Source organism: Ammospiza nelsoni, chromosome 24 (genome assembly GCF_027579445.1).
Source record: "Ammospiza nelsoni isolate bAmmNel1 chromosome 24, bAmmNel1.pri, whole genome shotgun sequence".
In the NCBI taxonomy this organism is placed as follows: Eukaryota; Metazoa; Chordata; class Aves; order Passeriformes; family Passerellidae; genus Ammospiza; species Ammospiza nelsoni.
This window is the reverse complement of record NC_080656.1, coordinates 6,024,974-6,039,278: the sequence shown is the minus strand read 5'-3', so window position 1 is coordinate 6,039,278 and position 14,305 is coordinate 6,024,974. Positions and strand designations below refer to the sequence as shown.

Below are 14,305 nucleotides of genomic sequence, written 5' to 3'. Positions count from 1 at the left end.
TTCTTCTGCTCCAGAGCCAAGGAGTTCCCCTTGAAAACCCTGGGTTGTGCCTCAATGCAGGCTGGGCTAATCCTGGCAAAATGTGCACCTGGGAGAACATCCATGGTTCAATACAGGCAGGAGGAACCGTGGCATGAGATCTCTCATTCCTTGAACAAACCTTCACCTGGAGCTGCTGCTGTGCGTGAAACAGCACACAATTCCTTCACCTGGAACCTCAGAGCTGGGAAATCTCCGTGCTGGGCTCTGGTAATTAACACAGAGATGTCTCCAGTGCAAACCGGGTCCCTGCTCCAGTGGCTCAGCACCAGCTCGCCCTTCAGCAGAGCTGCCCTGATTTAATCTGACGTGATTTGAAAAAGCAACATCTCCAGGGGCTGCGAGACTGGAGTACCTTCCTTTGTCCCTCCCTCATTTGTTTCTGCCTTTTTGCACTGATGAGCCTGGCTGGCCTCTGAAAGGGACCGAGCAGGAGCCGTCAGCACCTCGGGCAAGGATGTTGCAATATTCCAACCCTTTCCTGGCAGCCCTGAGGACCGTGGCCATGCTCCTGGGCGCTGGCCAACCCATCCCTGCAGCCCTCACACAGCCCAGCTCCAGCTCTTCCCAAAATTCCCGGCTTGGAGCAAACCAGCCTGGTGGAAGATGTCCCTGCCCAAGGAAGGGTGTTGGAAGAGATGATCTTTAAGGTTCCTTCCAATCCAAATCATTGTGGATTCTGTGATAAAACCCTTTTTCCTGCAGTGCTTGCCCCATCCCTGTCTGCTCACACACAGTGCAATTCCAGCTTTTCCCAAAATTCCTGGCTTGGAGCAAACCAAGGTGGAAGGTGTCCCTGCCCAAGGCAGGAGGTTGGAAGACAATCTTTAAGGTGCCTTCCAACCCAAACTACTGTGGATTCTGTGATAAATCCCCTTTTCCCTGCAGTGCTTGCCCCATCCTGGCAGTGCTGTGTGACTCCCCAGGTGGGAAGAGGTGGGCAAAGACCCCTTGCTGCTGTCCCCGCGGGCTGTCCCCAGCCTGGTGGCACTAGCAGAGGGCAGCAGGTGCCGGTGGCAGCCTGGGAAGCAGGTCATGGCCAACCTGCTCTTCAGGTTCCTGCCGTGATTCAGCCGAGGTGTGAGCCCGGCTCCAAGGAGCCCCGTGGTGCCTCCCTTTAGCTCGGCTTTTGTGGCTGCTGCAGCTGCAGCCCAGAGCAGCAGGGGTGGTGCAAGGAGAGATGTGCCAGGCTCTGCCAGCATCTCCTGCCCACCAGCTCGTCCCGAGCACTGGAATTGCTGCTGGATGAGCCCCTGGAATCTCCCTGAGGATGGGGCTGGGCTGGGAGCTCCTGCCTGACCAACGCTGCTGGTTCAGGGGGCAAACAGCATCTCAGGGAAGGACCAGCACACAAAGCAGAGAGTCTTCACCAGACCCCACGTAGTTCCTTTTGCATTGTATCAAAATCATATATATAAACATAAACATATATAAAGATGTATTTAAAGTTTGAATTCAAGGAGAGGAAACTCAGGATCCTCTACTAACAGAATCCACAACGATTTGGACTGGAAGGCACCTTAAAGATCATCTTCCAACACCCCCTGCTCATGAGCTGAGCTGCCTCTGCCCCAGCCTGGTGCCTCACCCACACTGACACACTCAGCAGCTCCAGGGTAAAACCCGACTGGTCGGTTTAAGTGAATTTTAAAGAGAGAAAAAATCAGCCAAAGACACGTTTTTGCTGCCTGAAATAGCCTGATGCTGCTGTTTGTGAGTTTTGGGAGGCGGGGGAAGAAAAAAATAACAGCCAAGAACTCAACCCAAATGCTGAAGGAGACTCTGGCAACTTTTTTTTTTTTTTTTCCATTTTGGAAGCTACTTTGGGATATTAAAAGCACAAGATGGAGCAGATCCTGCAGTGACACGCTCTGGCTCTTTCCAGCTGTGGCTCCCTGCCTCCAGCTGCAGCCCAGCCTGACCTCAGCCCTGCGGGTCACCACGGCTCAGCCAATGCTCCTTTGATGGAAAAACCCCGTGGCAAAGCAGCTCCAGCCACCTCTGAGGCTCTCCATCCCCCGTGGAGCATCTCAAAGCGCTTTGCAGAGCGTTCCCAGGCAGAGCAGGAGGCAGCCCAGCAATGGCAGAGAGGAATTTGTCTGCAGCAGTTTGGGAGCAGGGGCAGGAGCAGGCACAGGTGATGCCTCCACTCTGTGTGGCTGCACCTGGAGCTCCAAGGTGGGGACAAACAGACAGATTGTTAAGGTTTGTAAAACACAAATTGAACTGCAAGTGTTCCTATGCTGTGCCTGGGATCTCTGCTCCCCTTCCCCCACGGCTCTCTGTAACCCCTGTTGATATCAATATCTCGAGTGGAGCGTGAGCTGATACCTGGTTCCAAATGGATGGGCAGGGAAGGCTGCAGGAGCCGTGAATTGAATCCGTTCTGGGCGATTGAACCGCTCACATTAAAGATAATTTGTAAAGCAGATTTTTATACCAGGCTCCTTACAGCTTTTACAGCGGCGGAACTTTTATTTCCTTATCAGAGCAAAGGGGAAAAAAAAGCTAACATTATCTGAAGGGGGAGGTGGGTGGGAACAGAATGAAATAGCATTGATCAGCTGGACATGAAAGGTTTCTCAGAGAGCAGGCACTGCTCTGATCCTTCTTGGGTGCTGGGTACAAAAACCACATTTTCCAACAAGTCCACAGCTACTAATTCACTTGTAGTAGAGGATCGTGAGTTTCCTCTCCTTGTAGAGCAAGCTTGTCTGAATTCAAAGCTTAAATTGAATTTTTATATATATATGTATATAACATATATATATATATATATACAGCTTTGTATATGTTTATATGACATATATATATATGTGTATTTTATATATATATGATTTTGGCAAAATAAATTGTGAACTCAAGGAACTACCTGGGGTCTGGTAAAGACCCTCTGCTTTGTGCTGCTCCTTCCCTGCAGCTCTGGGTCCATCAGAGCACCCAAACGAACCAAAATAAATGAATGAATGAATATTTAATACCCAGGATCAGCCCCTCCTGCAGCTGTGGTGCATCCACCACTGAACAGGTCGGGCCGAGAGTGTCGCCCACACAGGCTGCAGGGCACCGTGCTCAGGGCCAGGCTTTGGGGAGGCTGATCCTGCTGGAACACTGCAGAGCTGACTGTCCCCCGGCCTTGGCAAGGCACCACGAGATGCACCACTGCCTTGTCCTGGCAGAGCTGTCAGCGGGACAGGGCAAGACAAACTGCCACGCTGCTGCAGCGGCAAGAGAGGAGCTGCTGCTGGCAGCACAGCCCCGAGGACAGCCAAAAATAGGAGGAGAAGTCTCTCTTGGCAGGACAAGGTGAGATGCCAGGCTGTGTCAGGGTCACTGCGTGTCTCCTTGGTGAAAGCAGCTCCCAGGGGAGCACGAAGTCCTTTGGTTCAGCCGGAGCATCGCTGCCCCTCCAGCGCCTCTGCCCGGGGCTGTGGGAGGAGGATGAGGTGAAGAACGGCACGGAAAGTTCCGAGACTCCTTGCGAGGAGCCGGAGCTCAGCCAGGCACCTGCCTGAAGCACAGAGGAGCGCGGGGAGCCCGAGGCTGTCCCTTCCGTCACCTCTGTTTGCGATGCACACAGATCCCTTTGTCCTGGGGACACCGAGGTGCACCCAGCCCTGCTTTCCCATCGCCCTGCGAACCTTCTCCCTCTCACAGGCTCCCTGGTTTCTGGATCGCCACCCCCTCCCGTTCCATCCATTTTAACCAGACCCATCCAGCCGCTGGGATCTGTTGATCTCCCGTGTCCTGATGTTATCGCGTCCCCGTCTTTGCCAGGGAACTCTGGGCCCTGATGGCCCAGACCTCGCTCATATCTCAAAGTCCCGACCCAGCCAGCCTGGCCGCTCCTTTGGGACGCTGCCCCAGCCCCAATATCGCAGGAGAGGACGCAATTCCACCCTGCCTTCATCGCAACTTCCCAGCTGCAGCTCCCAGCCCAGGCTGGATCCGCTGCCGTGCCCGCGCTCCAGCCCCAGCCACCGAAAAGGCAAAACCCCGGCTCTGTTTGCATCTCTCAGCTCATTCACAAGCTGCGAACGCAGACTGCCGATCCCCTTTCCATGGCTCCGACTCGCGGAAAGCCCTCCAGGATGGCATTAACCCCTTCTGCACCGGAGCGGAATAATAAATGAGTCCCCGCAGGGCAGTGGCCAAAGTGGGTCACTCGCCCGCTCCCCAGCGCTGTGCCCAGCCCGGGGCAGCTCCTAGCCCAGGGAAGGACACACGGACAGCTCTGCTCTCCCCAGCGAGCGGGGAGAGGCGCATCTCTGCCCATCTCCGTTCCAGAGACGGATCAGAACGCGAGGGATGGATCGGAACCAAAGGGATGAATAAGATGCCATCAGGCAGCCAAGCTCAGAGGCAGCGCAAGGAAGCGCTGAAAGCTGGGAGCGGTCCAGCCCCTCCGCTAAAGAGCCCGTGGGAAGTGTGTGCGGAGGGGAGCGGGCATTCTGGGCATGCTGGAGAGCCCAAACCCTCCGTCTCTCCTCCCGAAACATCTGCCCAGCCTCGTGGCTGCCTTTCCGGGGAAGCCTGGCTGCTGCTGCACCTCGCTAGACGCCGCTCCATCCAAAAAGCAAACAAACGGCCTCGGCTCGCAGGGCTCCGGAGCCCGCTGCCTGCAGCTGCTTCCAAAACAAACGAGCGTGTTGTTCCGAGCCGAGCCGGCGCTGAAACCGGCCCCGGCTCCTCTCCCACCCTCGCACAGATGCTCCCACACCTGCTCCGCGCCCCACAACGCCGATCCCACCCTTCCCGCATCCCGTTTCCCGCACGGGCACCCCGCAAATCCCTCCGGGGCTGCCTCCAGCCCCGCAGCGCCCTCCGGGGAGCGGCTCACCTGGTAGGAGCGCGGCTGCCAGGATGCAAACTCCGATAGTCCACCACGATGCACGGCAACTTGTCTGCGGCCGTGAAGCCATGAGAGTTCCTTAAGAGCGATGGGCAGGGGTCGGTCTGGCAGCGCCGCGGGGCCCCCCACCCTCCCAGCCCGCGGTGATGCTCAGGTCTGCTTGAAAAAAATGAAATTTCAAAATAAAAATAAAAATACGCTCGGAGGTGGGTGAGGACAAAGAGAGGGCGGGAGGGATCCGCACATCCGCGGGGCCCCTCGGGGCGGGCGCGGGGCGCTCCGGCCGCGGGGCAGTGCGGGCGCTTCCTTCCGCAGAGCCCGGGCGAGCGGCGAGGAGAAGGGAGGGGGGTGGAAAATGCGATTTAAAAAAAAAAAAAAAATTGAGAGGAAAAAAATATTGAGAGAAAAAAATATATTGGGAGGAAAAAATAAAAAAAATTGAGGAAAAAAAATTGAGAGGAAAAAAAAAATCAAAGAAAAGAAACCCCAAAAGCAAGAGGGGAGGCAAAAGAAGCGCAGAGCGGCGAGGCAGAGCCCTCGGCGGGCTGCGGCGGTGCCGTGGCTCCGGCGGCGGGGCTCGGCAGCCCCCGCCCGCTGCCCGCCCTGCGCTGGGGCCCCGCTGTCGCTGCTCAGGCGCTGCCGCTGCGGGGCCGGGCGCGGCGCTCCATGGCCGGGCGGGGGGCGCGGGGCCGGGCCGGCCGCGGGTGCCCGGGTGCGGTGCCCGCTGCGGTGCCCGGTGCGGGGCTCGGCGGCCGCGCTCGCACTCACGCACACACTGGCGGGAGGAGCCCGCCCCGTGATGTCAGCGCTCGGAGGAAGGAGGGCGCAGCGTTAACCCTTCCCTGGGCCGCGGCTGCCGCCGGTGCGGGGCCGGGCGAGGGCGGGACGGGCGGCCGGGCTCGCCGCCCGCCCCTCCGGATGTTGGCAGCTGGCGGCAGCTGGGCTTTGTTCGCCGAGCGGCCCAGGGCGCCTCGCCGTGGGTTGGCGGAGGTGCTCCTGCCTCGCTTGCGGACTTGGGGCTGTTCCTGAATTCTTGAGCCGGTCCTGAATTCCTTTCGGGGGCCCGGCACCCACCGACCGCCCCGGCCGAACGCATTTTTCACCCTGCGCGATGTGAGTGAGATACGCGGGACATAAAGCGGCGCTCCGGAACGCCTGGGATGGGGACACCGCAGCGCTTTCCTGGGGCCTGCTGGAAGAAGGAGATTGTTGTGGCCACCCTCTGTGTGCGCCGATGAGCGAGGGGATTCGGCGCTGGCACAAGAGCTGATGCGCGGGAGGAGGGGGCAGCGGTTTCGCTGCGTTTTGTGGCAGCCTTTATTATGTGGACACAGTGCCAGCCTTTGTGGATCTCTCGCCAAGGAGGTGTTCAGCCTGCTAATGCCGGCCCCTGAGCTGCCCCGGCCTCTGCGAGGATGCTGAACCCCAAACAAAGATGTGAACAGCAATGACAACAACCAACAACAAAGTCATGTTGATTTCAAGCTCCATTAGAACAACACGGGAACAAATCAATGCCTGGCAGGCAGAAAAGGATGGAATCAGTGGGGAAGGATACCACACATAGTGGGAAAGGGAAAGGAGGGGGGGGCAGCCAGCAGCTATAAAAAGATACCCCTAAGGACCCTTTCGGCAGTCTCCTCCTCCTTTTAATTCCTTTAGAAGTTAATTCCTGTTCGAGGGAAGGATGGGCAGCTCTGTAACAAAGCGGATTAGGCAGATACAAGGTTTGCTCCGAAATAACAAAAGTTATTACGTAGTAATGAGGTTTAGTTAATAGATTCGCAGACTGTAAGGCCGCTGGGATTCTTTTGGACATCCTGCCTGTGGAGCTGGGGCTGCTGAGCTGATGATTTCTGCCTCCTGCCTCCTCTCTAAAGCCACCGACCTGAGCTCAGGAGGGCAAACCCCCATCCTTGTGGGCAGGCAGGCCGTGGGGAGATCCCAGCATCCTTGTTGTTGCTTGGTTTTCCTGCCTGTGGAGTGTTTATCTGTCTAATTTCAGTTTTAATCCATAAAATCTCATTATTTCCTTTCCCAACTCCATTAAAGAGATACCTCCGATGAGACATTGCTCCCCTGGGCAGGTCTCTCTGAGTTACCATGGAGTTCCCCACATTAACAATGCTCCAGCTTGCATTATTCCCAGTGTCACATTCCCCTTTCTCCCATTTATTGTCACTGCACCTGAGCTGACATCCCTGAGACCTGTGGGGCAGCCACACCTCAACTCTCCTCCTTTGAGCTTCCTGCATTTCAGGTGGGGGGAAAATTCACATTTCCCTTCAAAAATCTGGGGAGATTTCACAGAGCCTCGGGGCCTTGGCTTCCCAAATCACAGCCCTCAACCATGCGAGACAAAAATGTAAATCCATTTAGCAGCAGCAGCAGTGGACCATTAGCCCTGGTGCATGAGGCCTGACTTACTGAGCCAGAATGTATTATTTTCATGATCCTGCACAAAGCAAAACCCATCGCATTTGGCACAGTTCTGGCTGTTAACTTCTAAGATTTATTACACAGTGCCATGGGGGCCCCTGTTCTGCAGAATTTTGTGAGACCAAAATTTCCGTGAAGCCCAAGGGGAACTCGTGCATGAGCAGGAGAGGCAGGAGCAGAATGCTCTGGTTTGGCAGTTTTTTGTTGTTTCTAGGGGAGGAAGATCATAATATGTAACATATTTAATTGCATCATGCTTTATATTGTTTTTAATTTGGGGAGGTCTCTGTGTGCATGGCCTCTGAGGGGCTGGGGGAGCTACTTTGCCAGATCAGCTGGTTTAAACCCATTTTTTATTTCCTTGTTTTACCCCTCACAACAGTGAGTTCCTAAAACTCATCTCAGCCAGAGATGAGGAAAAGAAGCCCTGCAGTGATAAGACAGGGGATTTCAAGGTTCCTGCTGCAGGAACACATGAACCACTGTGAGACTCAGAAATCCCTTCCATAAATCTCTAAATGTGTTCCACTGCAAACAAAGAGAGAAAAAACCAACCCACCTGGTGCCTCAGGTAGCACTAGGGTGTGAGGAACCCCACCTTCTCCAAGGAAAATAATTTATAAAACTGTGATATTTACCCTCTCTTGGGTTTTAGGGGTGGTTAAAGTCTCATTTTAGGTGGCAAAACAGAGATCCAAACCTTTCCTGTGCCCCCCTGTGAAATCAGGTTTAGGCACAGACCCTGGAAGTGGTGTAGGAACTTGGCCCACACTTACATAAGTTGTCACGCCAATATTGCTCCTGAAAATCACCATTAGAGCATGAAACAACATTTGGCTGGGAAAAAAAAAAAGAAAAAAAGAAAACAACAGGCTTGCAGTGTTTTGTCCTCCCAGCATTTTGGCTGCTCTGCCAGCACCGGGGTTTTCTGCTGATGCTGCTGTGTGAGGTAACGTCTCCTCAGCAACCTGCTGGAATGGGACCTCCCCAAAGCCTTCCCACTGGAAAATGTGGGCAGTGAGCAGTGGGCAGGGGTTGGGATGGGGCTGGGATGGGGCTGGGATGGGGCTGGCACTGGCACAACCCCTTGGATGAAGGGTTGGTGAGGATTCTGCACTGGCGCAGCTCCTGTGGATGGGATCTTCCCTGGCAAACTGATGCACATCCTTCCCCAGGGTGGAACAGTTCCTGGAGTTGTCTTGTCCAAATCTTTCTAAAGCAGCTCCTGGCTGCCGTGGGATGAGCACAGAACCGGGGCTGGGCTGGTGGATGGAGCCAGGAATTCCCCCAGTGCCTCCCCAGTGGCTCCCTGCCACTTGAAAGGCTCAGTGGGAACGGACACCTTCTCTGAGATTTTTACAGCTCTGACTACCAGAAAGTCTTGGAAGGGGAGGAGGAGGGATTGCTCTCTCAGGCATTCCTCGGTGGGGTTTTTTCAGCTGCTTTTGTTTGCTGCAGAGCCCACAGCAGAGAGCTGTCACTCCGAGCTGGGAGCGCGTTTGACGCTCCTGTCTGTGCCGTGTACCTGGTGTGTATTTGCTGCAGTGCTGATTACATTAACTCCCGTGTTCATAAACATTTCGAATCAGTGCAGAAGGCTGCGCTCGGCGGAATTTTAACGCCGGCACCGGTTTTATTTTTCGCTTTTTTCATCTGTAAACACACATAATGCGTCTGTGGTGCAGCCAGCAATGGGGGATCGGGGGTGCAGAGGGATTCCCGAGCTGATTCCGTGCTTGGCTTCACTTCTGAGCTCTCCTGGAGCAGCCTCCTGCATGGACTCACATACACACAGCACACATGCTCTGCGCGGGCAGCTCGCACATCCCATTTCAAAAGGCAATTCAGCGCTGATAGTCGCTGCTGCCCTGCTGTTCTCTGGATAGAGCCAGCAGTTAGAGGAGGAATTAAGTCTGAACTGGGGAGAAAATTGCCTCCCAGTTAATGGGAGCTGATGCGAGCTGCGAGCAGGCTGCAAACAGCAGTGGGGGTTTTCTCTGAGCCCCTCTGCTGAAGGGCTGGGAAGAGCCTTTCTGTGCTGAGTGCCTTAACCCTGGCAATCCCCACAGCACCCCCTTGTGAGGCAGGAATTAAACCGTAATCCTCATTATACACGGAGAAAAGAAACCGGGGGAGATCAGGAATCCCAGCCTCGCAGGAAGCGGGATGAGTTCTGCCAGGGATTGCCAGTGGAAGGCGGCTGGAACTGCGAGGCTGGTGGGCTTGGAAATGCCCTACGAGGGCTGGAGTGAGGGGCTTTCAATGCACGGGAGGAATTTGGGATGGAATTTGGGGGTCTTGCATGGGTAAGAGTGATGCAAACAACAACCACTGGCCCAAGGTTTGGCCAGCAGTGCTGGGGACTCCAGTGGCTCCTGTGGGCTCTGTGTCAGCCTGTTCCCATCAGCAGGGAATAATTCCTTCATCAAAGCCGTGAAATGCCTCCAGGAAGGAGCTGCTGTCTTCCCAGAAGGAGCTGACATGGAAGAAGGGATTGAAGGATCTCTCTTGCACGCACACCAAGCGCTGGGGACGGTGTGTGAGCGTGTCCATGAGGGCCAGAGGCAGGCAGGAGATGAGGCACAGCATCCACAGGGAAAGGGAAAGCAGAGGAGAGGCAAAGGGTGGAATCGGCAGAACACTTCAAAGGGCATCGCTGATGAGGTCGGGCAAGGGGAATTCTCTCGCAGAGGCACGGGCACAGCTCGTTCAGAGCAGCAGCGACTGTATCAGAAAATATCATTTATTATTGAGCAGCTCTGTGCCCTGCCATCCCCAGGGCCTTGGCAGTGCCCATGCATGGAAGGCAGGACACAGAGTCCCCAGGCAAGGTGGGAGCAGCCTCCTGACGGGGTGTCAGGAGCTGCTGTGCAGCCATCCATGAGGGAGAGCTCCCAGAGAGGATTTCTCTGCCCTGGAAATTCTCTGACACGCTCTGCTCCGGGCTTGAGTCGGGATCAGGGCTTGCTGCAAGTGTACAAGTGGAAATAAGCCTTTTGCTGCTTGTGCTTGGACAAATAGGCTTCTCTTCCTGCATAAGCTCTGCTGAGGCCTGGTCTCAGGGTCACACAGGGAGCTTGGAGGGTCTGTCTCATTTGCAGGCTGTCACGGCAGTGCCACCGGAGGGGAATGCAGAGCTGCTGCGGCCGGGGAGCTGTGCTCCTGCAGCCACCCCTGCCATCAGCAGGGCAAAGCCACTGCCACCCTCTGGGGACCTTGGAGCTGGACCAGATCCATGGCAGGGTGCAATTCTGCAGCAGCTCCAATGCATTAAGCTAGTAAATCCATGCCAGACATGGGAATTTTTGGTGTTATCCTGGAGTGAGTTGAGCACAATCACTGCTGTGGACACAGACAGTGACAGGGAAGGTGTCACAGACATCTTTTTATGGAAAATCCTTTCCTCAGGCTTTTTCCTCCTGAGAAGCTGTGAGGCCTCAGGAACAAAATGCAAACAATGGTTATCTGCTGCTGTGGAATGCAACAGGTGCATCTGGGATTGGTCTCATGTGGATGTTTCTAATTAATGGCCAATCACAGTCAGCTGGCTCAGACTCTCTGTCCCAGACACAAACCTTTTTTATCATTCTTTCCTATTCTATTCTTAGCCAGCCTTCTGATGAAACTTTTTCTTCTATTCTTTTAGTATAGTTTTAATGTAATATATATCATAAAAATAATAAATCAAGCCTTCTGAAACACAGAGTCAGATCCTCATCTCTTCCCTCAACATAAAACTCCCGTGAACACCACCACAGGAAGGGACTGCCCCACTCCACCCTTGCCATTGTTTCTGAGGCACATCCAGCAAAGATTATCTTTTATCTCCCCTTCTTTCAGCCATGCCATTAATTTCTGGCTGTCCCAAAAAAAGCAGGACCCTCTGCCCCCATCCACCAGGCCAGGTGGGAACCAGCACACACCAGAGACGCTGATTTATCGTCCCTGAGGCTGGCATCTTTCACACTTGATAAACAGAGCTGTGAATGCTGAGTTTACCTTGTCTGCACCCCTGGATCTCCCGCGGGGAGGCTCTGGGGGTTCCCTGTGCACGTTCCTGCTCCGGCCCAGGCAGGGAAGGGGATTTATCAAACAATGCACTGTGAGCCCGGGGTAATCCCCCTCCCAGCCTGCTTTGTAAATGCCAGCTGGGCCTGCCTGATGTCCATTCACAGGGGTTTTGCTGCAGTCTGAGGAGTTAGCAATGGGAATTTGGAGGGGCTCCAAGGGGAATGTCTCCGTCAGCCTGCAGTGAGGGCAGAGGGGGCAGAGGGGTGGGGTGGCTGCTCTGAACCAGGGGACAAACCTCTCCTCATGGGCCACTTCCCTGCTCCTGGCTCATCCTTCTCCATCCATGGGTTTCTGCTTTCTCCTGCAGGTGCTGGAGGGAGGAATCACCTGGGTAATCATGAGAGGAACCAAGTTCTTGTCAGAACCCAGCGCATCCCTCTGGCTGTCCTGAGCAGCCCAGACCCTGCCAGGGGGCTCAGAGTCCCTGGCACAGAGCCCAAAATGCCCCCGTGGGTTTGATTATGACCCATGGAGCAAACTACCAACCTTGTATGAGGATCAGCAAGCCACAACAGCTTAAGTAGAATAATAGTGAAGTTATCACAGGGTGGAAAAGTAGATTTTGGGGTTTTAGGTAAGGGGATTCAGGAGGCAAGATGGAGGGAACTGGGTGTGTCCAGCCTTTCTCCTTCTTCTTCTTGGCCTCCATCTTCTGCTGTGATGGTGGCACTTTGGGATTGGTTTAGAGCCATCACTGTCTAACATAGGTGATGGGTATTGGAAAGTAATTGTAAATACTGTACACGTAGTTTCTAGTATAAAGACATAACACCACCCTGGGGGCAGGCAGAGTGCCTTGGACTGTCCTGCTGGACGGACCTCGGCATGGCAGGAGAAAATTTTTTACATATAAGAAACAATAAACAACTTTGGGACCGAGAAATGAAGAACTCTGACTCCTCCTTCAAGCTCTGGGCTGCGAAAAGAGAATTTCCAACTCTTCTCAGGGTCACTGTGAGCAGCAAGAGATCCCAACAAGTTCTGATCATGAGACCTTTCCAGAGGCTCTGGGTGGCTTTGCCCACCTTGGCCTGGCAGTGAGGATGAGCCCTCATGGCACCAAATTTCACCAGCCAAAGAAACAGCTTTGCTCCTAACTCCTCTTTACAATTTAGATTTATTTGTGATGGGAAAAAAAAAAAAAAAAAACCTGGAAAATAAAATCAGTGGGTTAATGGTGCTTTAGAACCTTCTGAGGAAGAAGGATTCATGCAGGCTTTGGATTTTGGGGAGCCGGGTTTGTTTGCCCTCCCTCCTCAGTGTGACTCTGTTTCCATGAGCCCCTGCCACCCTGGGCACCCTCCCAGAGCTGTAAAGTGACTTTAATGAGTCATCTCCTCCCGAGCAGGGACAAAAAATGTCACATTACATTTCTGTTTGCAAACGTTACGAGTGCGTGGCTCCAGCTCTCTGACACAAAATGAGCTCACAGTGGAAACTGTGCAGGGCTGCATTTCCATGGGATCTTGGTGGGGTTTCGTGATGTTTTTGGGTTCTAAATCCCGTTCTCATGGGGGGACAGCTAAGCCAGCACCTATACAGAGTTTGGTGGTGGTAAAATTCAATGTTTTCTGCAGATTTGTGACAAGGAGAAAACTTTTAGCTGCAGGAAGAGACCCCTGAGTTCAGCCTGTGTTTTTGACACCTTTTTTTCATGGGATTTTCTGTGTTCAAGGCCAGGTTGGGTTTGGTTACATTTTATTTTACCCTGATGCAAACAATTGGGACAAGAATTCAGATCTCCCAGTGCCTGTCTGTGGTATCTATTTCTCCTCTCCAGATTTGAGGCTGAGCCTTCATCTCCTCCTGCCTCAGTTTGCCACCAAACATGGGAATTTTGGAGGCCAAAACCCTTTCAGTGAATTAACCCAGAGCTGGGGATAGATGAGTAACTGGTTTCCATCTGGAGCATTGAGGGGAAATTGGACCTCTGTGGAGGTGAAATGTTGGAGATGGATAATGGCAGGGACAAGCTGTTAAGGGCTTTTTGTCCTTCTGTGGGCAGCAAGAGTCTCTTTTCTCTTTCAAGATAACCTGAGAGGAGCAGGGCTGTGGGCTCACTCCATTTGTCAAGCGATTCTTCTAAATGTATTTAAATACTTTTACAGCCTCTGTTAATGAAACTTTGGTGACCCCGGGGCTCCTGAGGGAATCCATCTGCATCTAAGTGATGGAAAATGAACTCGGTAATGGCTGGGCCCTGCTTAGTCAATGTGGGATATCGATCCCTGGTGATGAAGGGCTGGATGGGAAGGGGCTGGGCTGGATGGGCTTTATCCTGGGCTGGATGGCCAGAAATTGGTGGAAGATAGCTTGGAAAACGCCTCATTTTCCCTGCTGGCTGCAGGGATTTTGGTGGTGCCAAAAGGACACATAGAAGGAATGCTCAAGATCTGATTCCTCGCCCCAGAAATTTTGGATGTGCGAATTTCCCTCTCTCTGAAAGGTTTGTCTCTCCCAAACCACCCAGCCCTGCTCCCAAACAATCTCATTTCCTCTTGTCACAGCTGATTCAGCAGGGGCAGGGAGATGAGCTATGGATAAGGTGGGAGATAAGGGCTGCAGAGCATCCCTGCATCCCCAGGGAAGTGCCCTGGAGGGTTTGGAATGTTCCCTGGAGGGTTTGGAATGTTTCTCATCACCTGAAGGGAGTTATCCTGGGGGAAGGGCTTGTCCTGGTCTAACAAACTCCCCTCAAGCCTTTTTCCTGTTGCTCATCACTGAGGGGAAAATGGGGAGGAAATCTTACCTGGAGATTTGGGGATCTGCTGCAGGAAATGGGAACATGGCACAATGGGAAAGGAATGAGATGGAGGAGGGATGACAGGTTGGAAGAGGGAATACGGAACAAAACTGATATTTTTTATGAGTTTTGGGTGCAATCCTCCTATAAACACTGGCAAA

At 53.7% G+C, this 14,305-nt stretch overlaps 1 protein-coding gene across 1 annotated transcript in view; it reads right to left on the bottom strand.

The window, feature by feature from the left end:
• The window catches only part of NECTIN1 (nectin cell adhesion molecule 1), a 61,911-nt gene extending 56,435 nt beyond the window's left edge, over positions 1–5,476 (bottom strand). The window contains exon 1 of the mRNA XM_059488352.1: positions 4,880–5,476. Within this exon, the coding sequence (XP_059344335.1) occupies positions 4,880–4,961 (82 nt within the window). The 5' untranslated portion in view covers positions 4,962–5,476. The remainder of the gene's footprint in view (positions 1–4,879) is intronic.
• Between the last annotated feature and the right edge of the window lie 8,829 nt (positions 5,477–14,305).